The sequence below is a fragment of the Camponotus vicinus genome, unplaced genomic scaffold (genome assembly GCF_025532165.1).
Source record: "Camponotus vicinus isolate PSW18456_S1 unplaced genomic scaffold, iyCamVici1.0 SCAF_1, whole genome shotgun sequence".
Taxonomy (NCBI): domain Eukaryota; kingdom Metazoa; phylum Arthropoda; class Insecta; order Hymenoptera; family Formicidae; genus Camponotus; species Camponotus vicinus.
Window position 1 is genome coordinate 824,988 of NW_028141945.1, and position 27,042 is coordinate 852,029.

The 27,042-nt window shown below is 35.8% G+C and overlaps 2 protein-coding genes across 4 annotated transcripts in view; one reads left to right on the plus strand and one right to left on the minus strand.

Moving 5' to 3' along the window:
- Nucleotides 1–27,042, minus strand: part of Sol1 (CUB domain-containing protein Sol1) — a 290,756-nt gene that overhangs the window by 248,725 nt on the left and 14,989 nt on the right. The window contains exon 2 of the mRNA XM_083109748.1: nucleotides 5,513–5,579. Coding sequence (XP_082965874.1) covers nucleotides 5,513–5,579 — 67 coding nt within the window. The remainder of the gene's footprint in view (nucleotides 1–5,512; nucleotides 5,580–27,042) is intronic.
- Nucleotides 1–27,042, plus strand: part of M (zona pellucida domain-containing protein miniature) — a 271,056-nt gene that overhangs the window by 180,440 nt on the left and 63,574 nt on the right. The window lies entirely within an intron of this gene.

Genomic DNA, 27,042 nt, shown 5'->3' on the forward strand with positions numbered 1-27,042 from the left:
CAATTTCGGGAATAAAAAAATATTAAAAGTGTATAAACCGCTTGAATAAAAAAAAATAAAGAATATTGCTGTGACTTTCGCATTTCAATTTTTGCATTCGAATTTTTGCTTTCTTTGGTGTTGGCTCTCTTATCTCCTTTTCAACTAAGCTCTAACGCTTTGTTAAAGTCATTGAATAATTTTGTGTCTTGGAAAAGTATTTTTTTAATTTAACATAAAATTTAATGTTTGCTTTATCGATATTATTCGACGAACGTAAAAGATACTTTCATTTTTGTCGCAGCAAATGAAAAAAAGCAACTAAACTTTACAAGATTATAAATGAAAGATTAAAGAGAAAAACTACACGTCTCATTTTAATGAATATCATTGATTGTACCATGAAATATGCATATGAAACAATGGATATTTTCGGGACAAACCATGTATACAGACAAACATCTTCCGATTTAATTTCTAGATTGTGTACAAGGGAAGAAATAATAAAAGCGATCGCTTTTCTTGAGTCTGTCTTATGCGATTACGATGATAATCGCTTGTTTGAGAAATCGCAAAGCTGACAGTCCAACTCGTTGATGAAGGATCACGATCAGCGTATGTATATATGCAACCGGAGGGATGTCAGATGTATAGTATATGTATTCTCGACTGCGAGAAGTGGGCCGTGTGCACACCAGCTGTCGTTACCGAGCCTCGTTACCGTTCCCGTCACGTCAGTGGTGTGTGTTGCCGCGATAAATCTGGCATGCCCGAATCTCGCGCGTTATTACTTTGCGCTTTTACTCCGGGTAGCGCCAGAGTCAGCTGGTATATTTCATCGGACCTTGCAATCCCCGTTTCTTCGGACCGTTACACACGCGCGTCCTTTTTATTATGACGATAATCATAATAAGACTTATCGTTGTTTCTTAAATAAAGAAGTTGTAAAACTCTGACAGAATTTTCTCGGATTATAAAAGCGAAGAAAAACGAGTGAGAAACAAAAGACGAAGGAAAAAAAATAGATAAATAAAAGCCGACGACGGATGGTCAAGTCCATTTCTGACTCATTACATAAACGAAGTGTATAAACGAAATTATAATACTTTACTAAGGAATACTAAGGTTTGCGCGATGCCATTTTCGTCTGAGCCACACAGTCGCGACGATGTCTTTCAACGTGGCAGACACAAAGGATAAACTTTGAGCTGGCACCGAAATTACTCGAAAGCCAGATAAAGTTTGCCGCAACTTGGGTAACAGCATGAGGTCATCAAACAATCGGGGTAGCAGTCCGCAATGAAACCGCGCTATTGCCAATTGATCGAATCGGTCCTGATTTTCGAGTCTTCGGGATAGTTTCTACTCGGCCAGGATCGATAGGGGCGGTCGTCCACGATAAGGAGCTAAGAAGTATAGCCCGAGATCAATTGAAAGGTATCGACCCCGCTTTCCAGGTGTTACCCCGGGGTAAAAAATTACGTCAATTTATATCGCCCGAGTTTTGGGCGCCTTCAGCCTTCGCCGTCGCCCCACCTTGACATGTTGCGGCAAACTTTCGTCGTAACGTTAAGCCGCTTTACGAGATTACACCGTCGGCAATTTACATACAATTGAGTTACGGCGGCGGCGGCACTTGCGGTGCGAGAAAGGCAGTTAAAAGTATACTCTGCTCTCTGGTGTTGCCCACATATTACATGCGTGTCACGCGGAAATCTAAGCGAGGCTACATCAAAATTATCGCAATTGTACAAGCTGGCGAAATTCAAGCTTATCTTTTCGGCAAGTTATTTCTGGTTCGACCCAAGTGCAGTTAAACACGAATTAATCGCGTCGAACTTTAACTCACGTATTTTCCATGCAGAAAACGCGGATACGTAATATCCGGCGGAAATTTGTAATTCCGCTGTTTATTATTCTTACTTTGCTCGTAGCGCTTGTAAGAGAGAGGCACCAAAGTTTCAAGAGGAAATACTAATTGTATACAGAAGAACGAAAATTCCAGAGACGCGCATTAATTATCGCACATACAGGTTGAGTCGCGAGAGAGGCACTCTCCTTGATCTCCGGATCTGCGTAGCCAGTTTTTCGCAGCTCTAGTTAGCATCGAGTGGGGAAGAAAATTTAACTTGCACCCTCGTCCCGGAGAACTCGGAAAGATAAACTCGGAAAAGTTTGTAATTGCACGACGATTACAACTTAAATATGCGCTTTAGCGCGGCCAGAGAATTTACAAGTGCCTTCTCTCTCTCTCTTTTTCGCGCATAACAGCGTCGGACCTCTAATGAATATTACTCTTGGATCGGTGTATCTGGCTCGTGTAACATGAGTACCCGGGCAAATCCGACGAGATATAGACCGGAGCCCCAAGTTTTGCCTCTTTCCGCGAGCCGTATTATTAAACTTCCGGTAAGCCGAAAGCGAGCGTATTCCGGAGTCGCTTGAGTCTAAGATCGTAATAGCGAACTTTTGCCCCGCGCAGCCGGGTCGAGATTTCTCAGCCCATTCGCCAGCAGGAAACTGAGCAAAATTATTCACGGTCCAATTGATTAGATCTAAACTTGCTCCCGCAAACGTGATATCGAGCAACGCTCGGACGTGACGACGGACATTACTAACGAATGCGAGGGAGAGAGAAACAGAGATAGTGAGAAATTAACGTATCGTGTTTCGGCTAGCATCGGAATTTTCGCCAATTCCGCTTGATGAACCCGAACGTTGCGCTAGACGCGTTGACAGGCTAAAACCATCGAAATATTTCCGCACGCGCGAAAACGATGGGGGAGAGAAAGGGAGAGGCACTGACGGAGCGAGAAAGCGAGGGAGAGCCGTTTGTTCCGCGCTGTTAACCTCATGTGCGATGCGCACGCGTCTATGTAACTCGGGCTCGATGACGCCGCGCAACCGGAGCAATGAATATCCGTGCGTCCCTCACGGCTCGACCAAATTAAATGTGATACACTCGTCCGCCACGTAACGCCGGTCAGTTATACGCCGCCAGTCGGCATATTACCACCTCATTATTCTTCTTCTATTGTCAGAAAAATTGCGGCGCGAGCGATCCGCGCCAGCACCGCTCTAACGGCACTCATCTACGTACAGTAATTAAATTTACAGCGCGTTACCGCGCTTAATTTTTCGCTCTAAGTTTCGCTCGGTCGCATGCGTTATGTTTGTTCATTTTGTCCTCTTTTTCTTACTGTATGGAATAATTGCTTTCAAGTTTTTTTATGACAAACAAATAAATAATAAAAAGAGCAAATTACGGATGGACGTGTATATATTTATCTTACGAATAATAAATCTCACAAGTTTTTAAAACCAGATTAAAAAATAATAAGTAGAATTCTTGCAGTTCTTAATAAAACTAAATAATTTTACAATAAATAATAAAATAATAAAATAAAATAAATAATAAAATTTTTAATTTATAGAAAATTTTATTGTTTTTCATTACTCAATCATGATTTAATTTCAGATATTTGCTTGAATGTTTTACAAATTTTCTCCGTAAGTTCCTGGGAAAATTTTGTGACGGGTGATAATTTTCAATCTCGTATGACATTTCGTTAAAAATATCTATTAATATGATATAATGTTTTTTATTCCAAATTATATTTTTACACTTTTAATCATTTAATACTGACACTTCTATTTTCTATTGAATAAAATCAAAGACCAAAAGATTTTTAAAACTCTCGAATTTTGTTAATTATCTTTTTATTAAGAACTTTTGTTCTGTGTTTATTATTCTTGATCTAGTTCTAAGAACTTTCGAGATTTGTATTATTCATAAGATAAATATATGCACGAATATTCGCAGTTTTCTCGCCAAGTCTTTTGTATTATTTTTTGTCTTATTAGTAGTTTTATTGTTTATTTTTTATAAAATTACAATTATAAATTTACACGCGTGACAAGTAAATATTTTATTAATTCCAAATTTGTGATAAAAGTAAGCACTTTCATATTAGCTTTTCACATACTAGTCTTGCCATTTACATACGTTTTAATATATTATTTTATTAAAGGATAAACTGACGATACGATTACGATACTAAATTTCAACTGTAAAAGGGACTTTTACATCGTATCGATGTTTTCTTGATTTATGGGTCAGCCTCCGAGCTGACTACTAAAGCAATGAATACCCCGAATCGCACTGAGCAATCCATCAAGCCGAATATAATTCAGCGTCTGCATCTGACGTCATATGACGTAGTACGTTACGTATAACTAAACGCCGTTCTTTTTGTAAACGTCTCGCTCATGCGTCATCTCTGCGCTCGCCCATGCAAAGAAAATGCAAATATATACGGGTGTATGTATGTGTATACGATACGGTTACATTATGGTTGACACGATATTACCCCGAATAGCATTCTCATATGAATTTTTACAATCGCTCACTTACAACTTCGAAATGCATGCAAACGGATTGTATGTGGAATGTTACAAACTCCGACGTAATAAACTGTTCTTATTACTATAATGAAAGAGCGTAAAATTCGATATGGTTCACCTCGCATGGGAATAAAACACCCGTATTAAGCGATGCCCAGTATGACTGTAATAACAGTAGTTTTGCTCGTGCATTATCATGAAAATGTGCTAATTAAAGTAATCTTACTTTGCATGTACATACAAGCTAACAATTATATTCCTCAGTAGCATACTCGAACAGTACTGGCTAAAAAAAAAATTAAATAATATAGAAAAACATGTAAAATGTTATATAATGTAACGCAAAAAAAAATCAATAAAAAGAGTGATTATTTTCTGTTTCTTTTTATGTTCAATATGATTTTTGCAAAAATATGTGTACTCATGTGAGGAAAAATTATAAAAAGGGAAGCTTTAAATAAACAACTCAATAATATAATCACTTTCTTGTTAAACTGTGTTATACCGTCGAGTGTGAAAATAATCGACAATTGTTTTTCCCCTCTTAATTTCACGCTTTGCATTCGGAATGGCCGACTTATAACCTTTCACCTCTTCTACAATCTTATGTCTACGAGTGTGTTATCGGAACAGCTACACCGTATCTCGTATAATATACACGAGAGAACAAGCGTGTATCCTCACAATTCGTGACTTTGCCAACGGTACTGGCTAGTCGAGGCCGAGGTCGGCTCATGGTAACAGGGGCATTGTTTTTGTCGGACACGTTGCCTGGATACTAATGCGTTCGGGTACCTAACGTCCGGCTATACGTTAAGCCCGATGCGCCAACGTAAATGCGGCTTACGTCCGCGCACGATAACGGATCCTTAAACCGACATGTGTGTGCAATATCGGTTCGCGTTAACAGTAATCCGCCTTGGCGAGGCATGTCAGGGAAGGAATCGCCTATCTGCGGAATAATAAAATCTCCTTCTCTTCTCTCTCTCTTGCTCCTTTGGAATCTGCGAGATTTCGCAATCCGGTAACACGACGATAATATTCACCCTCCTTCTTTCTCCCCCCCCCCCTGTCCCCCTTGTTTGCGATATGCGCGCGCTCGCCGTTTTAGAAATAAATCGATATTTACCTGGATTTACGGCGTGGCAGTGATTGAGAAGCGGCAGCCAACAGAGCAGTAGCACCGCTCTCTGCATCTGAAATCAGAATTAACGCCTGTGAAATGTTTATAAGCATAAATCGCATCTATACGCTATGAAATTAAAATTATGGCAAAAAATGTCCTAAAAATTCATCAATTTTATTTAGATCCTTTAAGGCCCATCTACATCTATCGTAACATTTCATCGTAAGCGATCGTAATCGTAAAGAAAAAAGTTGTCGTAAGCATTGTCTGTCTACATAAAATCGTAAGAATGTAACAGATAACCGTTTTATATCATGAATAGGAATAAATTAATTATTTTATGTGCTGCAGTATTAATAATACAATTATGTTTATTAATACAAATTCGACAAAAATGAAAACGAAGATGGTGGATTCGGCCCATTAATCGACCTCGCAATATTTATAGATTCCATCTAACCTTATGACAGACAAGCGACAAGCGTCGCAATCATCGTCGCAATCGTAAGAGTTCAAGTTGAGTCAACTCTTACGATAAGCTTACGACAACTGTTACAACGAGCGTTACGATCGCCGTAAGAAGCTTACGATAGACGTTACGATAGATGTAGATGGGCCTTTAGTGAACTTAAGATTGATTTTTAGGATTAATAATTATGAAGATAGTTATCATTGGAAATTAAATTATCTCTTAATTTGTCCGCGAGTCTAATTTCAAGAGTGTAAGTAGCTAACGAATATTCATTTCTAGTTTACGGAAACTTCACGTGAGTTTTAATTGACAAGACGTATAATTCTTTTTGAATCCTGCGAAGTTTTCGAGAATAAATGGTAGTTTTGTACGTCAAACTTTATTTAAGAAAGATCTTTCAGCTCAAAGTTCTTTAAATTAGATCTGTCAAAGTTCATCATGAGAACACGGATAGGTTTCTTACTCTAATTTTGATCATAACAATTAATTTATTATATGGATGCAACTAACGTTCTATACGATTCTGTATAACTTTAGCGTCTATTTCCTCGTAATTAATTTTTTTTTATAAAAGTTTCAGACAGATTTTAAATTTAAATGTTGTATAGAATTATATTTTGCATTTCATACTTCTTCGTTTTGTAGTGAAATGTTCAATATTAATTAATTTCACACGCGCGTTAAGACCATAATGTAAAATAACCACGGCGTTATTAATGCTTGTTACATACATCTGAAATCCTGCGAGGAACGAGAAGTTCTACATATGGTAAATGCGCAAGGAGAGAGAGAAAAATAGAAAGAGGAGAGAGCAAGGCAGGAGGAAAGAGAGAGTAAAGGCAATCCTTTACTGTTCATTGTGCTAATAAAAAATAGACTCGACGTATGCGTGCGCTTGTCACAAGAGATGTACTCATGTACGACTGCGTGGTACAAAGGCAGCTGTGCAAGAAGTATTTGCACCGAATTTTTGCAATTCGTCTCTCCGTTAACTGTGCACCCAAAAAATAAAAAGAGACCCGATTCGTTCGCGAATTCCATGTGTCTCGTGAGCAAAACGATTTTCAGCTAGATTCCGATATTACACAGTTAGGTGAGGAAATTTAAAATTGCAACACGGAGTGCCGATGATCGGAACGATATTTTGATTAATTTTCATTCAGGGAAAAAATGCTATCTCGTATCCTATGGCAAACCTTTATAAGTATTTTTTAATTATCTCTTTTTACTAGATTTATATCTTTACGAAATATGCATCAAAATCTATCATTTTTATAGGTTTTAATATTTTTTCCGCGTATAGGATATATATACGATATAAACAGTACATGCAGTGATATGTAATATGAACGAGATTAATAAAGCGGATGGAAAAAGTCATATATTGACATGTAAATAAGAGAAATCCTGGCTCGTGCATTACAAAATACAATCGATATTTGTGAATCGCGCTTGTGATTTGAATATGTTGTGCATTTCAAATCCACCACGCAGTAAGGTATCTTTATGTCGATATGCAAATGAAAAGTGTCAAATACTTCGCCTGGAACAGTTTATATCGCGTTATGGCAATATATAGCATCAAATCTAAATATAAATAAATAACCTTTTTTTAAATACTTCTACAAAATAGATTGCTGTATTATGGCAAATAATGACTCAATATTCACAGTATTGATGAACTGCATTAATCTCATTTTGCGAGAGATAGGCACGAAAGGTCGCGTCGGGCCGAAAGGTCGCACAGGTCAAAAGTGCACTGACGATTGTATTCCACTGAGCGTATAGGTTGATTCGCTGTAACCTAGGTTGCATGGAATGGCCGATCAAATGAGTTCGTAAGTTCTCTTGATGTTCTCGCAATTAATATTCTATTAATCACTCTTATACGTTATGTGAGTAATTTAGTAAGTGAGTAATATCTCCACATGTTTCAATATGAAAATAATTTTTTGGATTAATTGATTTAATATTTTAACGTGAAATAGATATTTTATATTAATCTAATTAATATAAAATAATATTAATATTATAAAATATTAATTTTATATTAATTTAATTAGATATTAATCTATACGTATATTATGTATGTGTGTATAAAATAAAAGTAGATATATATATGTATAAAAAAGATAATAAAACAAAAACATTTATAAATTTGCTTGATATAAAAAGTAAACTGTTTTTTAATTACATATTTGTTGCAAAAGCAAGCAGAAGCAAGCTGTTTTCACCGTGTCATATCAAAATAAAGCTTAAAACGCATCGTTATAGTTCATCTAAACGCATCGACGCAGTACAATGTCATCGGCGGTCTTATTCTATTTCGACGAATGTAACTTTTTAAAAGCTTTCGACCCAATCGCGTATAGCTGTCTTTGTTAAAAATATAATGAAGATGCCATAAAGACATATGACTCATCCAACGGATCGATCGTCGTACTGTCTTAACCTTATTTATCTCTCGTGACGTGTATAAAATAAAAAGATAACATTACTTATGCGAGAATATAATCGATAGAGGTGTTTCTTTTCTCTCTCTTTTCTTTTCTTTTCTTTAAAATATTCAAAATATATTTAAATTAAAAAATATTCGGTCTGACAAAATTGGTGGTGAGATTGAATAGAACGGATAAAACCTATCTCCGTAAAATGAAAAGATGTGAAGAGATTGATGTGGAATTAGAGGAAATATCCATGACACCCCAAAATACGCAATAACTCACGTGCCTGACAAGGGAACGTCAAGAAATCACTCCGGATTGCTGTCCGTCAACTCTTTCAAGCCTTCTATTATAGTCAGGAAAAACTGTTTTCACGTTGACACATTGGGTGACCTACTTCGACGGCACCTCTTTATGACTCGTCGCCTTATATAGACAGAAATGTTAGATAGAGCCGACTTCTCATCATGAAGCTCCGTGCCGGATAAAATAGTAGATGATACGGCATGTCAAACGAGCAGAAATATTGTATCTCATTTTCTTTCACTTTTCAGAGTGGCCGTGTGCCAATAAACGAATCGCGCCGTTCCAGTTCGCGAAGAAACAAAAAGAGACTGACTAATATTAAAACTTGGCGTATTATCTTAAAATAAAGCTGATGATATTTCATATCAGCTGCGCCTCGATTCCTTTAAAACCTTATAATACCTTATAAAAATAAGCTTATTATTATTACACGAAGTTTTGCGGAGCAAACGAGTTGAAAATTTGTGCACTGAATTATTGGAAAAAGCAAGGATATGCAAAATATCGTGGTTTCACTAACTGTTTATGTTTGGTAAAAACGATGATTATATCTGTCAAAATACAAATTCGTAAGAAAAACAGAAAGAGAGAAAAAGTAAAATTAAAAATTTTGGTTTCTATAAACTTTTAGTAAATAACACAGCCACACACAAAAAAAATTTTTTTTTCTGATCTGGGAGTCTGACCATGTTTACTATATGTTTTTGGGGTCGCTGAATCCGAATCCGAGGTCTACTTAACCCCATCACATCAGGATTTTGCCATAACCTCAAAAAACCCATAATTTAAGCTATTAAACGCATATAACCCTAAGAATGAAGCTGTAATCTGAAAACCCAAGCTCTTAAACCCCATAACCCACTTAATCCTATAACCCATTTAACCCCATAACTCAATGTACATCAACTCCAAAGACCACGTACGTCAGACATTTAACTTGATATATACGTTATTTTAATAACCGCATAAATCTGGTCATTGCATCTTTTCTCGCACAATTTTTGTTTTGTCTGAAGCACCCGAAACATACTGTTGTGTCCTAAAAACCCCTTCACCCTAAAAATCTATATTTTTACGTTTATTCATTTAATGTTAGTTTTTCAAATCATTGGACCGTCGGCATTGGCGTTACCCGATGTACACCGCGGGGAGGTTGCACGATCGGGTTTTGTACATCATGTAGCCCTTAAAAGGGCTGTTTGTTAAAGCTGCGGATAAAAAACGCCAATGCCGACAGTCCAATGATTTGAAAAACTAACATTAAATGAATAAACGTAAAAATATAGACTTTTAGGGTGAAGGGGTTTTTAGGACACAACAGTATGTTTCGGGTGCTTCAGACAAAACAAAAATTGTGCGAGAAAAGGTGCAATGACCAGATTTATGCGGTTATTAAAATAACGTATATATCAATTTAAATGTCTGACATACGTGGTTTTTGGAGTTGATGTACATTGAGTTATGGGGTTAAATGGGTTATGGGGTTAAGTGGGTTATGGGGTTATGGGGTTAAGTGGGTTATGGGGTTATGGAGTTTAACAGCTTGGGTTTTCAGATTACAACTTCATTCTTAGGGTTATATGCGTTTAATAGCTTAAATTATGGGTTTTTTGAGGTTATGGCAAAATCCTGATGTGATGGGATTAAATAGACCTCGGATTCGGATTCAGCCATATCACTCCAAAACATATAGTAAACATGGTCAGACCCCCAGATCAGAAAGAAAAATTTTTTTTGTGTGGCTGTGTAATTCAACAGCAGAAAATTGGAATTTTCTGTTGATACAAAAAATTAAGCTTTTCTGTATTTACGCCAGATATCATTAAAAATCAAATTAGAAAATTCTCGTTTCTCTCTTTCTTCCTCTCTTCTGCAAAATATTTTAAATCAATTTAATTAATGTTTTTGTTTATTACAATAATGCATTCTGAAAATGATTACAAATACCGCGTTATTTAATATTATTTCATCATTGTTATAAAAAAATGCATTTCAGAGAAATACTATATCGATACATTATTATACATACGCTGTTGTCGAGTATTATTGGATGCTGCACCATTTTGCAAACAAACCGCGTGCGACATTTGCTGCGCGCTTCGTTATTCAAGTAACATTTAATGATGTTTATGCGCGCGAATCGCATGTTCTAAATATACAACATATTTCAACGATCAATGGTTGATCAAATAAGGAAGGCATACAAAGGAATAAAAAGCATTACACGAACACTTACGGAAATAATAAACCTCTTTCGTGACATCGCTTTGTTTCTGGTGTGGTTTCTTGTGTAGAAAAAAGTCGTATAGATATTTCGAAGGGATTTCGCGTGACTATGTTATGACAATTGAGTACAGCAATTACATTTACGAACGAATAAAAATATTTTATGACAAAAACAGGAAGAGAAAAATGCTGCACGAATGTCTCTCGTGGATTATTAGTCTATAATAAAAAATTTCAAAGTAGTACAATGTCTTTTATATATATAAATAAGTATTAATATATAATTTAGATTAAAGAAAGCTATTACAAATTTCTTATGAGCGATCGTGTGATTCTGTTTTCGACGTTTTGCATCATCTTCGATGCAAAAGATCGTAAGTAAATATCCGTAATATCAGTTCAATCGTTTTCTGTTGCTCGTCGGAATGTCATACCCCGACACGTACAAAAGCCACGCTTCTGCAATTCGAAATCTAGCAAAGAGAACTTTGAACTTATTCGGAGGCGCAAATCTGTTGCGCATGACATGATCAAACAAGGACAAGGAATTCAAAGAGCACCGATGGTCATAGAAAATGAGAACGCTAAGCAGAACGTAGACAAATATTCTATAATATAATACTAGAGAGTTTTCGACTAAATTTCCGATAATGAGTATTTAAAATTTTTTTAGACATGAGCCTTGCGCTTTCTCGCCAATATCCAGGAATTTCACGCCGAAGTTTCGCACGAGGTCACCCGCTTTGAAATTCAAATTGCGCACTCGCGATCTTAGCCAATATATACTTAGCTAATATATAGGATATTTAATTTCGCCATACATTATTTATAATTATCGCATATTCATCACGAACGATTGAAAGGATCAAATTAGGATTTAAGAGGAAAAGATAAATATTTGCAACGTTTTTTATCTGGAGAAAAAAGCTCTCATACATTCATATTCCAGATGAAAAAGTGATATTTGAAATATGACAAGGTGCGCAGAGAAATTCTCGCACTAGCTTTAATTAGCAAGAATAATTAAGTAACCGGCAAGTCATGTCACGCTCTTTAAAATTGGTTATTCAATAAGATGTAAGACATAACTCGGAGTCGCGCGAGATCTTTAACAATATCTCAGGCATTGTACGTGAGACACGTAAGTTACAGCGAAGCGCTAATGCGATTCCCGACTGCTTTACAAGCCCGCGCCGCCGGCTTCGCGCGACGACGAATCATTCCAACACGAAGCAGCAATTTGAGCAGACAGCTACGTGTATGGCGTATGCACGACGGATTGCATTGCCGGTAGACAGATGAGTCGCGCTAAAGTTCGTCGCGTTGAAAGTTCCCGTCCTAAGCCCGCCGTTCGTTCGCAACCTGTCCAGCTGTGATTTTGCGCACGCAAGAAATTCGAATAGCAGATCCTGCAGCAGTGGAAAGTGTAACGGCAACATCCCTGAGGCCAGCCGGCCGCAACAACGGATGTAAACTGCTGATGTAAAACTAATCTAATGGTGCGAGAGAAACCCGAACTTTTTCTCCTGTCCAGTTATCTCAAAATACAACAGCCATGTGCGCTTCCACAATTATTGGAGTAAAATCATTAAATATAGAGAGTTTTGATAAAAAAGCGCGAATAATCTTACATGTTCCTGATCAAGGAAAACTTCGGCCGCAGACTCTTCCAAGAAGATGTAATTAATCGAAAGAGTTCACGATAGCTTAACGCGAAGTCAAGATGTATAAATCGTCAAGTCGCAAGATATATAAATCCGATATATATATATCGTATATTAAGTTAATATTGGGTTAAAGTTTAGATCGAAAGTTGAATCGATCCAAAATTTTACGAGCGAGTGGAAGAAAAAGGGGTGCGACGCGCGTTATTAAACTTATATTTAACTCTCGCGAGGAGAGTTTTTAATGTCTTGATACCTGGGCGGTCGTTGCTCTCGTCGGACACGCGTGTATTACGGTGATTTAGCATCGCAGCGCTATGAGGGTCGGTGACGGATGCTGCTTCCGTTGCTGTGTACCTGTATAAAGCTCCATTTCGGCACGAGCGAGCAATCATAAACTCCGGCGCGACGACGTTAAATCATAAAGTAAGAACGACAATGAGACTACCACATCATTCGCAGTAGTCGCTTGCATACGGACGAAACTGTATGGGTCTGACAGATACATACGTGCAGCGACCGGCAATTCTGCGCGATTGTTTCCGGAACATGGAGAGCGATCAATCTTACTTCGCTGATCCAGCTAATAAAGAACACATTCGAAAATCGAAAAGCGAGGCCGCGTGTGATGGAATAGAAACTCGCGTCGCAGAAAGATTCATAAACCCGAGAGTTAGAGCATTCATTCGGCAAACTTGCTATCACATCTCGCGCGCGTAGAATTAATATCTCTCGCGAGTTTATTATTCATCCGCCGCGCAATTCCAATCGACTGTAAAGCTCGAGGATTTATATGAATATGACGGTACATGTGTATACGTTTGGTGTACTAAACTCAACTTGATCAAACAAAAATACATAGATAGAGAAGATCTCTGGGTTTATCTATGAAAGTAATATATCTTCCACTGAAACTTCTACCGAGAAAGTATCACCGAGAAACTAGTGCGCGCGTTATTCGTGCAGTCATGTAGAGAACATCGGATTGATTCCGAAAACATCCGCGGCTAGTTTTCGCGTTTCGTAGTTACTTCTGATCATACTGTAAGTCTAGAGTTGAATATGCGATGATTTTTCCTCGAAGGGCCATTGAAGTTTGACGAACTCGATGCTAAGACGGATAATACAGCATTGAAAGCGGAGGAAAGGATAATAATATGATAATAAAGTGAGAGAGAGCAGGGTAGGTAAGATCGGAAAATAGAACTCCTCGAATTAAGTGACACGATTATCCGCTGTCGGAATTAAAGATATGGGTGAGAGGAAAATAATTACGATACCAATGCTAGTCAAGACACTTTTAATACCTCGACAAGACTGAAATACAAGTCCCGTGGTATCATTTTTCCGAGCTGTCCGCTTTAATTACCGAGTTGATAGGAAGGCAGTTAAAAAAGGAGTCTTGAGATAAGTACTTAAAAAAGAATTAAATAGAATTATAAATTTTAGAGAGAGAAAGCGAGAGAGAGGAAAGGAGATAATTCTATATTTAATGTCCTGCGACTACCGTGAACTTAAAATGCTAAAAAATGTTATATTTATAATTTATGTCTATGTATAAAGCGTTGTTAAAACCCTTTTTTTGAACGATTAAATATGTGAATTTATTGCTGCGTATCTATTCACATTTGCAATGAATATATTTAATTTTATAATGATGGTATGCCATTCACGTCTTTTGCTCTCTTATTCTTTCTACGTGATGAATAACTATGCGAACAATCAACTCGGATAACTATGGGGTGCAGCTTAGCTATCTTTTCATCTGCAAAAATTTCGAGTTTCTTATTCATGATCCATCGTTAATTTGAGAGAGTAAAATTTAATTCAATATTCTTTTTATTAATAGATTGCAATATTAAAACTCAATATAGTTCGATGTCTCTTAAGCTTATATCTGTAGCAAAGTTGTATGATAGAAGACAAAAATAAGAAGACGTAAATAAAAAATTTATATATAAAAAGAATTACATCTGTTTCTCTAAGAAACAGAGTTCATCCTAAAAATATTTTATAAAAATTTACTATTGAACTTTTTTCGGTACGTATTAGAGTACGTATTATATAGATAATCAAGAATAGAAAAATTAATTAATTATTAAAAATCAATTCATTTTTCTTTATCAAATTTTTGCTGAATAAAAATTCAAGTCGAAATTATATGAAAAATTTGTGATTGTTCTACATATACATAATAGAACAACAAACGCAAGAAACTACTTTCCAATTTTCATGAATTAGTAAGTGCTTGCATACAGTAGCTATGTTAGACTAACGCAAAATCGAACACAGGGTCCTTTGCGCCAGGATACCATAATCCCTGGGATTATAATCCGAATGTAGGCAGACACGATATAACGATAAAAGGACTGCACCTGTCCGGGGTTTGTGCTCGATTCGCAAAAGCCGTGGATTTTCAGCCAAAACCCGTGCGTTAATGAATATCCGTGAAATAATTCGCAATTACCCGAATAATCGCGAGATGGTCCGAAATGGTGCGGTCCAAATTATATATACTAGGCGCACACCTGCAGCAATAATATCCGAAACATCGGACATCGTGCAGGAATGAAATTGAACGTTCGCGTGCAACGAGAATCTCCGCTATTCGTACTTGACACATTCTGCGAGTATTTTATCTCGTGGTTTATATCGAAATTACGCTCATATTGTCCCGTGATTTTCGTTTTCATCTTTGGTTTCCTATGGAATTCGACGCGACAAATCAACAACAAGTTGCAGCCGCTCGTGAAACTGCAATCCACGGAAGAATCGCTTGCTACGCATCAATTATTCTTTTTATCGCTACTAGAAGTGCGATAGAAAATCGGGATAATGAATTATCGAGATGAATTATTTGTACGTTCGAAAAGAATGAAGAAGCGAGGAGGAAAAAAGAACAATCTTGAATCATCGCGGATTTTCATACATTCGTTAAAAGGGAGAATATAGGCAGAAGAAATTCGATGTTTCCGCTTGCTTATTACATTACGAAAATGCTACGTTCTCCAGAGAATGAAAATATCTGATTTCCGTTTTCTCCTTTTTTTCGGACCGCTACTTCAAATAAAATTTGCTTTGGACGATCTATGATTCACAACAGAATTCGGAACAGAATCTATTTGTAACTTTACTTGTCGCATATAACAGATATATTTGAAAACATTTGAAAAAATAAAGTACGTATATACGTATAATAAAGTACGTATAAAAAATTATACATCTCTCTTATAAAGACTGTCGCAAATCATTTATGATTTGTAAAAATTATAATTAATGTAAATAGCTTCTACAGCGTAGCAATCTCAATATAAAGAATTAAATATTTTTATATATATCAAAGGTTTCATCAGAAGAGCGTATCCCCAATTTCAATATCAAAATTAGGAATTAATATTTTGAAAATCTAGAAATATGCCTGTAGTTGTAATGCCTTCTTATTCAATGGATGAAAATTGTATTCCTTTAAAATGTATATAATATAAAATTCGAATTTTAAAATATTTTTTCTCATTCTTTTAAAATTGTGATTTTACTCTTACGTTCCTTTACGATAAAATTGTCGATATATATTATAATTCAAGTTATAAATTATACAATTCAACAAGGAAAAATATAAAAAGGAGGATGATTATTTTCTATAACTTTGTCGATGTTAAATATAATTCTGGTCTTTTTTAAATTATTCTATTATGTCACAATTTTGAGAAAATTGTGATTAAAATTTTCAAAAATATATTTTATTGATTTTATTAATTATATATATTTTAATATATTTTTATACAACATATACTAAATAATAAAATACATGGAGCAATTTGGAAGTCGAAATATTGCATCAAAAATGAAAATACGGTAAATATTATATTTTCTATCTTATAATAAAAGAAAAAAGTTACTAATTTGTTAAATTGTATTATTAATATCGATTTACTTGAATATAGAATCAATAAAAAATTAAACAAAATTTATTATAGATATGCATGAGATACACCGTCATTTTTTAAGATGAAGTTCGTGCACGTGGACTTGCTTGGAATAATTCAAGAGAGAAGCTAATAGGGAGAAAGATTTTCCCTTTTTCAGTTATGCTAAAATCCGCTTGCTTATTACATTATTTTGTTTGCGTTAAATAATTAAGAAATTTGCATTTATTTCTCTTTACAATACATTTGCATTGCGAGGAAATTCCGCATCAATACAACGAGTGCACTTTATTTGGAAGTACACGATGTCTAGAAATAAGAACAAAGTAAAAAGGAGAAAATCGATCATACATCGGAGCTGCATTTTATAAAAGAAAGATAATCACTTAGAAATTGTACAAACAAAGGAAATTGCATAATTTCATCTCGATAATAAAATAAAATATTTATAGGTGAATCCATGCTAAAGTAGATTTAATTTCTAAGTATTTTATTTGATATGCACACGAGATCGCGCGGGATACGTGCGCACGGAAAGAGTCTCGTCCAGCTACCGCTGGTTGAAAACTACAAAAGCGGACGATAGAAACTTTAATGAAGGGCTCGGCTACTCTATGACGCGGAAACGAATGCGCACCGAAGGGAGGGAAAAAAGCACGAATTCGTGTCTGCCGTTGAAACTTCCACTTCTCTTAGCCGGAGGTGAGGACTTTACGAACTTCTGTTCGTGGTATCGCAACAATGGACGAGTGGCGCAATAGTATTCTCGATTCTGTCTGGGGGTCGTATAACGAGCCCCGTACATTCCCGTTTTACTCGCGCGGAGAAAGCGTAACCTTCTACGTCTAGAATTCGCTTATAGCGTGTACAATCGAAGAGTCTCAAGTGTCTCTCAATTGTCCAATCTGAGATATCGGAGCTGCGTGGGATAAGAGATAATATTATCGGAAACGTCACGCAGAAAACCCCTCAAAGCTTTTGAGTGCAAAGCAAATATTCCATGTGCGGCGCACGTGAAAAATATACACGTCTAGGATTATTTCTTGAAAGTGAATTGTACTCGCGACTATGTATTTTTTATTTTCCTGTATTATTTAAATTCGAATACATTTTGTACACAGGGAAAGACAAAAGGACAAGGTATAAGGAATACGATGAGCATTATTAAAAAAGAAAAGAAATCGTTTCTGTCCACGAGGATTCGAGAAATGGGACGGAAGCGGGAGCGATGGCGAGTGCCAGAACGGAGGACAGGACGTACAACACTTCCGTAACAATGCTGATCTCTGCTACGAAATAAAACATGGTAGACGAGTTTCGGGGATGGGACGAGGGATGTAGAACGAACGCGGATAAAGGCAGGAAACGAAAGAGGAGGAAAAAAAGAAGCCACCGTGCTGTTTGGCGAGGAACTAATAAGGCACCGGGAGGCAAACGCGCCCCGGAAAATGGAAATCGATTTTCTCTCTCTCTCTCTCTCTCTCTCTCTCTCTCTCTTTCTCCCTCTGTCTCTTGCTTCACAGCACTACTCCCACGCATAGACAATTATCGCGATGAGTAAGTTGCATCTCGCACGATTCTCGCTGTCGAGTCCTTGACAACCTGATGTACATCATTAATCTGCAGATATAATAATTGGCGGATAATTGAATTTCTCGGCTATTCCATCGGATCGTGACTTCATACTTCGTTAAATTATTATATATATTAGATGAGAAAATGCATTTTTGCGCGTAAAAAAAAACGCATAACCCGTAGAAGAATTAAGTCGAGAGAAGAGTTCATCCTGTTACACGAAAATGTCCGTTGATAAGACGTTAATAATTGAACGATCGGAAGTAGTAGATTCCCATCACGGATACCGTTCGCAGTCGATCGAGGAAAGGACGATGCTACTTGTCGATAATCTTCGTACTTTCGTACTTTGGGCAAGTAATCGTTTCTATCGCTTCGGTGCTTTACGAGCTAACGGTTTTATCCGAGGTCATTGGAATCCAAGTTAGGATTAGATGCTGTTATCGACCCAAGAATACCCAGTATATACGTATATACCAACCTGAATCCTCACCTTCATTATCCCTGGCGGCTATACATACACAGCTTGGCAATGTCTTGTAACATGGAAAGCTTTCTGTGTTTATTCCTGCGCTAAACCCGATTCTCGGAATTAAAATTTTAATTTGGATTTCTAATACATCTAATTCTAGCTTCCTCACTCACTGAATTTTTCAAACTCATTTTCAATTTCTTTTTTCTTAAGGATTATAAATAAATGTATCTTTGAAATTTTGCACATTTTATAATATTATATATAATTAACTAATTTCTGGTGCTAGATAATAGATTAGATCGTACGTAATTATGAGTGCAATGAATAGCAAATTTGTTGCGTGACTATGTCATGAAATAAGCTACCCGCGAATAAACAAACATTCACGAGCAGTAACAAACCAAAATAGCGTTTTGGACTTTGTTTAAACAATTATATATATACTACTAAACGTTTATACAAGAATATTCAAAGATGTTTATTATAATTTATTTTATTACATATAAAAAATCATACTATCGGGCAAATTTTATTTTCTTGCTTGTTTGCAATGTGCCGCATAAAATTATCGGAAAACAATCGCTGATATTCTCTTACAATCTGACGAAGACCGTTGCTAACGCTGAACGGCGTTAACGAATATTGATTGTTCACAGACTCGTGCTTTTATACTGAAAATTTTAAAAGTGAGAAATAATGAGACTACAACCTTTGCTCGATCTTATTGCCGTCATATAATCTGGCATTTTCATCTAATCTCACTATAAGAAATTAAATTCGAACATGTGCTATAATTAAGTGAAAAATTATTGTTAATTGGTTACTCCCGAATTTATTGCTCCTATTAATTAAAAAGCTATTGATATTTAAAATCTTTAACATTATGCCAGCTCATTTCCAAATATAATACTTACAGCGAATCGTAAATAAAACGAATATATTAAAATTAATTGGTACTTAATTGCACAAAGGTATTATAAATGTATTTCATAAATCAAAAACTCTTATAATGATACGGAGTATTGTAATATACAATACAATAAAGTTAAAAAGTTTTTGGAAATAAGGGTGCAAGGAAAGGAGCAAAATTCCTTCCCTAATCGCGCAGGGAATGAAATTAATTTGTATATTTCATAAACAATAAATCTTAAATAACTTTTAATATACAATCATACGGATTTTTAAGTTTCGACAAAAATAATAAATTAATAAATTATTTTATTAATAAGAAAGTTCATGAATATCCTTTCTCTCATCTTATTTTCTCCATTTAAATATTTCAAATTAAGTGTGAGAAATAAGAGAAATTCGTTGCTAGTAAAAAAATACATAAGTATATATATATAATTAAAAGTTAAAAAATTAATACTTACATCGAATTTGATGTCTCGTGATAAAGATCAGATATAATGATCACTGGGAATCACTAATACTATTATATGCACGATTGGAAATATTATCAATTAAACACATTTGATATTTGTCGTGATAGTATTTCGAAAGTAACTACGACACTGAGCGTCTTGTGCTCCTTGGAATGTAATCTCGCGAATGACGACAAGATCATTGTTACATACAGTGATTCCAGACTCTCAGGTAAAAGACTTCACAGTGTTATCGTCGCCATCCCTCGAAGTATGATTGCGATTTATTCTCGGAGATGCTAAATGCGAATTTTTCAATCATTAAAAAGATATGGCAGATATATAAAGTGACTCATATACGTTATTCCAACGCATTTAATCAATAAGAACACTTATTAAAGTAAGCTCATATTTTAATATTTAGCATAAATTCAACACATGTATATCGCTAATTTGTTGAAACGCATATTTCATGTAGTTTATTCTATGGAGATCAATCACATCGACAAAGCAATATCATATTCCTGGATTATATTCTGTGGAGATTTGTTTCTAATTTTATCTCTAATTTTACTTGTGTATCTATTAAATTTTATGTCTACCTAATAAGAGATAGCAAAATTACCGTAAAATTCGTTCATAAATCATTCGTTAATAGTAGAAATGGCATCATGTAAAATCGACCAGAGTCATTTTTCAGTGTCAAGTGCATCATAACTTCGTGCAATTGCGATTTTCGCGTTTTCCCGTTGCAATTTAGAATTACATGTACGTCGTGACGATTAACGTCGAGAGTGCTATGTAAAGACTTGGGTAATCGTCGTATCCTAGTAATTGGGGTGTGCACGATCGTAATTAACGTTTTCGCGAGTAAGTGTCGTGTGAATGATGGAATTGGAACAAGCACATCAAAGAAGAAGGAGACATCGAATAACAACAGAGAAAGTAATAATAAATCTGTTAATTATTATTTGTTATTTATAAAATTATTGCTCGCTTATCTTTGAAACTCACTTTACATTATTATGTGGCATATATATAAAATATTTTAGTCTCTCTCTCTCTCTTATTTAAATATATATATAATATTTCAGTATTGTTTAAAAGGTTTATAACTTTTTATTACTTGTATACAAATTAAATTTTTATTTATTATAGGAGCAATAATATCATAATTAGAGTAACAAATTGGCAATAAATTAATATCTAATTATGTGAAATATTTGAATTTATTTCTTTCGAGGGGAAAAGAGTCATGATTAATGGAGATTTCTATCTTCATTTTTACTTATATTTCCTTTTCATAACGCAACACAAATTTCATAAGCGACACAAATTTATAACATTAAATTTCTTATACGTTCGCTAAAAATATACGCAAAGTCGGTTATTGGTTTCGAAAAATGCGAGTCATAAATAAGAGTCGCCGCAAGAGTTTACTTCCGCAGGCAAATGTATAGCGCAGTTAGTTTCCTGTAGATAAGTATGCACGGCGTGAAATTGTGCGAGTCGCAAAGTAATTTTCCAAAAACTAGTTAAAAAGTAAATATTTTTAAAAATTATATACTATGTATATATTAAAAAAATAAAAATATTAATTAAAATTAATAAAAAATTTGTATCTATTATAGATTATTTTTATCCATTATATATTTATTTATTATATATTACTTTTAAATATTTTAACAATAATAATAATATATACTCTGCTCTCATAATTTATGATTATATTTCAACATTTAATATTTTTACATAAAAATTATTATTAATCACGATTTTTATAATTTGGCAAATTCAATCAAAGTGACATACTTATACAGTAATTTTTTGCATGCTCATAATTCTTTGAGCAGCTTCGTATACTGCAGAAAAATTTAAAGGTATTCTTTTAGAGAGTAGATCCGTTTTTGATCACTACTGCAATAATGATTCATCGATATGCAGCTCATTAATCATCCGACGTAGAATGCAGAAGACCAAATGCGCTTTAATGTCCGAGAATATTGCAAATTACATTTTATCATCTAATATTTCAAGCTATATTAGTCATATTTATGTGAAGATTAATATGATTCCGAATAAATTTGTGTATGCAGGGGTTGCTCGCATAAATATTAATATAATCTCTTCTGCAAGATATTATTCCTCGAATAACATAATTACGTGATATATTTTGGTAATGTATTAGTGTGTGAGAAATATTTTCAAAATAAATAGGTTGCAATTAATTTACATCGTTTGTGAAGCTTTTGAGTAACATGGACAAAAATTGAAAGAGCGGCACGGGCTGGCAAAGTCTGCTCCAGCGTGCTTCCTTAGGTTATCTAAAACGTCTCCGTGCGGCAGGAAAAAGGACGGGGCATATCCTTAAAACGCGTCTATTAAAGTTTCTCCTCCCTTATTACAGCGTGGTGGCTTAAAGTTTCACGTTAAAATGAATAGCTTCCTTACGTAGTAGAGACGGTAGAGGTACTAGCTAGCTGGTCTCGACGACCGAGACCTCGAGGTGCAACGACGTGGCAGACATTATATTATTATATCCAGAGAATAAAAGGAAACAATCTCTTCCTTTCTTTCTCTCTTTCTCCCTCTTTCTTTTTCTCTTTTTCTCCTGCCCATTATCGCTCCGGCATAAAAGCGCAGCTTAACATTTTCCGCGGAGGAGTCTGCTCATCCTAGTCGTCCTACAACAGCGAAATATGCCCGACCTCGCTACGAAGTCAGTCTAAGCCGTCTTAAACTGCCCGAGTGCGCTGGGAAATGTATCCCTTAACTTAAGCGCGATGAATCTTTGATCGTAGAACGATGTCCCTCCTCCCTGCCCTTGCCCTCGCTGACAGGATCCACGCGTAAATGCTAGTTATTAATTATTAAAGGTAGAGAAAATTCGTCGGCAAGAAATGTCGGTTTAGAATAATCTCGCGAGCTTTCCGAGGAAGTCCGAGGAAGATTATCGCGTATATCCCGGGCCCGTGTTAACGGACACGTGTATAAACTATGCGAATAAGTAATTAGATATTCAAGTATCCCAATGCATATTCTCCTGCTGCATTTTTATTCCACGCATATCTTCGCAACGCTCGTGTTTTATGGCAGCTTGCTCGCACTAATTATTATTCGCTATCATATACTTATGCAGCTCATTTATATATTCTTCCCGTGGAGAGAGAAGGAGAAATAAAGCAAGAGGAAGAAAATGATTATCGTGCAAAGTAATACAAATGACGTTTAATATTGGCGCAATTTTTTTACTTTTTTCTAGACATTAGTAAAAGTAAATTTACTTTTGCAAATAATGACGTTCTTTAATTATAACACATCTTTTCGCAACTGTGTTAGTCGTCGTTAATAAAGCTTCCCTCGATTCTAGCGAAGCTTTATGGATACTGTTAGGCAATAAACAAGTTGTATTAAATCTCAATCTTTGATCTATGAGCACTCACGCGTGTTCACGAAATTGCCAGACGGGTTGTAAACAGCAATACGACCGATCGTCGCATTTTCGATGCCCGGTGCATTGCGCGATTATTCGAGGGATTTAATGAATTCGCAAATGTACCCGCGTCGTGATTTCGAACTGTTTATTAACGATATGGCGATGATGATTTCGCCGTTATTATTTTAATGATGAAAGTATACCGGCGATTATTATTAATGAATAAAGCAGGTGATTATATAGATTATTTATTATGCAATTATGGAATCTGTGAATTAATTACCAAATAATTAAATTGAGATTCGATCTTTGATTCTCGACAACTGTCCTGTTTGTTTCGAACGATTCTGATTATCGTACTCTCCGTCTCTTCCTTCAATCAATTCGCTTCGCAAAATCCGGATTTACACGGGATCGAACGCACGCTGTCTCTATCTCAGTCAGGTTACCGTATGAGGTCCCGCTTGAACAAAGGTGAAATGCTTCAAAAGGAACCGTTTTGTCGGGCTGTCGGTCGCCTTGCATGGGGCGCTCACGTTAGAATCCTAAAATTCTCCTCAAAGGGATCGCCCATGGCCGGGAATTTCCAACGAGTTTCTCTATCCGTGGAGCAATTACGATCGTACTGTTTCGAACGAAGAGAATACGTCGCGAACTACTACCGATTTCTATCGCAGTATACAATACAACAGAGAACGCTAATAAGCTTCTCCCGATCGTAGCGAAGCTTTGTCGATATCATTCGGCAATGAACAAGGAAATCTCGAGAGTACGGAACTGCCAGAAACTCTCTCTATCGAGAACTTTCATATAAAATCTGAAAGTTTTTCCGGGAATCTTTTGAAATACGTAGAATAATTATTAAGGATCAAATCAAGTTGGAATTGATTGAGTATCGAAAGTTGATGGAAATACTATGGAATATTAATGGAAATACTAAATTGAAGTTTATTTCGCGGCAATACATCAATTGATTAAAACTGTTTTGTGGTCTTAATACAGACTACTAATATTGTAGAAAGTTAATTCATTTCAAATCCATGTATCGTACTTTAAAGCTGCGCGTTTTTATTCATATACTATAATAACGAACATAATGTACTTGCCAGAAAATGTTACGTAAATTTATTCTTTATTGGAGACCCAGACGACACGATATATACATAGTGATTGAGAAGTCTCGTGATTCCAATTTACTCGGTGCAAAGAACTTTGATAAAGTAGCTTAGCTGACTTAAATGATGTCCTACTTGAATAAAAGTTCAATCGTAACCAAGTTTATCTTATTATGGATTACGGTGATTCATTATTTTGGATTTAAATTTACAAGACATAGTCGTCGATATATCAAATATTTAGATAAATAACAAAGATATCATCTGTTAACTTAAACCAGTTTGGTTATATCACGTATGACATATCTATCTAATACGTATGTAATTTAATTTTGAAATGGTGTACAGTCACGAATGGATTCGACTAAAAGTACGACATTAATTAATTCCTGTTTCACATATCCATAATTTTCTGCAATCAATTTCGCAAATTGCTATCAACGTAACCACAAATACACCCTCGTCCATTTCCAAATTTATTCACTCTGGAATTGTATATTTTATAAATTTACTGCATGTATGTACACAATTAGACGATAAATATGCTTTGAATTAACGGAATAAATGTGTTTTCTATAGGAATGTAAACTCAAATTTATCGTATAGCACTTGTTATGTAAATGAAATCGGTATAACTTTTTATAATTAATACAAATTGATATATATATACACGTATATTTTAGAATATTTGTATAATTCGATAATGCGTGTGTAATTCGGTAAGTCATTACTGTATATTTATGCGCCATAATTCTCATTCTCAAGCCGCAGGGATTACGCGAACAAAAGCGAGTATTACGACGCGCTGATATTACGAACGCATTGTTACTTCAAAATTCATATGGTCAGAAGGATGATCCGATTAATAATTTCGTTGACGTTGTACGGCGCCGGCAAATTGCATTGCGAATTACATGACATTTATGAGCGTGTCCACTTACAATAATAATCCCGTTTCCGCGTTTAATAGTCATACATTTTATGCGATGCATCTGTAACGTTGGCGCGAACGTCGCATACCGCAATAAATATCGATCCGCGATAAATACAGATAGAAAAGCGATCAAATTTCGCGTTCATGATATCTGGCAGTGCTCACTTTCACTCGCGATCATCGCACACATGTATGTATATCCAGCTTTAAAATTGGTAATAGAGAGTAAAGATCCAGAGAAAGATAGGGATGTATGTGGGAGGAGGTCGGACGTGTCTTTACGCCCATTTGATCAACGAGCGACAGAATCCATCCGTGGCAACGGCATTGACGCATATCCTGTGGAGAGAGCATTCACACATTTTTCAGCCTAACGAATAATTGCTAGAAAACAATATTCGCAGACTAGAAAAATATGTGAGGCGCAAGTGGCTGGATCGGGAATCGAACCCGAGTCTTTCGCTTTCCGGGCAACTGCTCTAGATCACTGAGCTATCCAGAAGTTAGAAGAGTTTATGGGAGGAAGCAGAACGATGTGCGTAACGAATTATATCTGCATGCCTCCACGTGTATCGTGCGTCATGTAAATCCTCTTTAATCGCGTATCATGTCAGTATTACGGACGCTCGACTCTATTTCTCTGATCCGTTTATCCGTCTGAGCGCAGTTCGCCTGGAGGATGGAATTGTCACGCTCGCGATCTCCCCCGTAAAAGTTGAATTAACATCGTAAACCTGCGGATTTACGCGCAACGGGGGTGAAATCGCCGCCGATAAAGCGCCATACGTGCCCGGTCCGTATGAGCCTCGGGCCCGGGAGAGATGGCCAGTTTTGCAGCGGTTAACAGGGTAGTAGTTCGCAGAATACGGAATGCGGCCACGCATTTCTGCCTGTGCCGCGAGATTCGGCGCTCGGATTCTGGTTTACCGCCAACTTACGTGCGGTATATAATCGGTCGTACGTTCGCCGCGCACGCCTAAGTGCTCTTACTACGCTAAATGAGTCACGTTTCCGCCTTAGACGAGATGCGTTCTATAATCGTAGCACAAAAGCAGGAAAATGATGATTCCTTTGCACGCGAAAACAAAATGAATTTTTATTTTAGAAGAGATTCTTTTCTTACGCAAGACACTCTCTTCTTGATGTTGCGAGAAAATTAAAACTTAGGGGTTGAAAATTTAATATTTAGATTCTTTCAAGCATGCGGAATATATCGTCAAATTTGGCAGTGGCTATTATCCCTCTCTTTTTTTCTTTCTAACATTATAATATGTAAATTTATACAATACAATTTAGTAAATTAATTCAATATAATTTAATTAAATTACCGGTAAAGTTTTATTTAAAATATAAACATTATTTTTATTTATGCAACAGAAAATTGTATCTCTTTATATAATTTTGATCAAGATGAATTTCATAATGCATAACATCAGCGTTATTTACGCTTAAAATAATGAAAATATGTTACACTTCTTTAATTTTGTTTCTTCCGTTTTGTAGAAAATAAAACTGTGCATAAAAAAGTTTTACTTTACATGTACAATTTATTTGTTCACGAATCATAATTTCAGATGCGCACTCTATATTGCCATA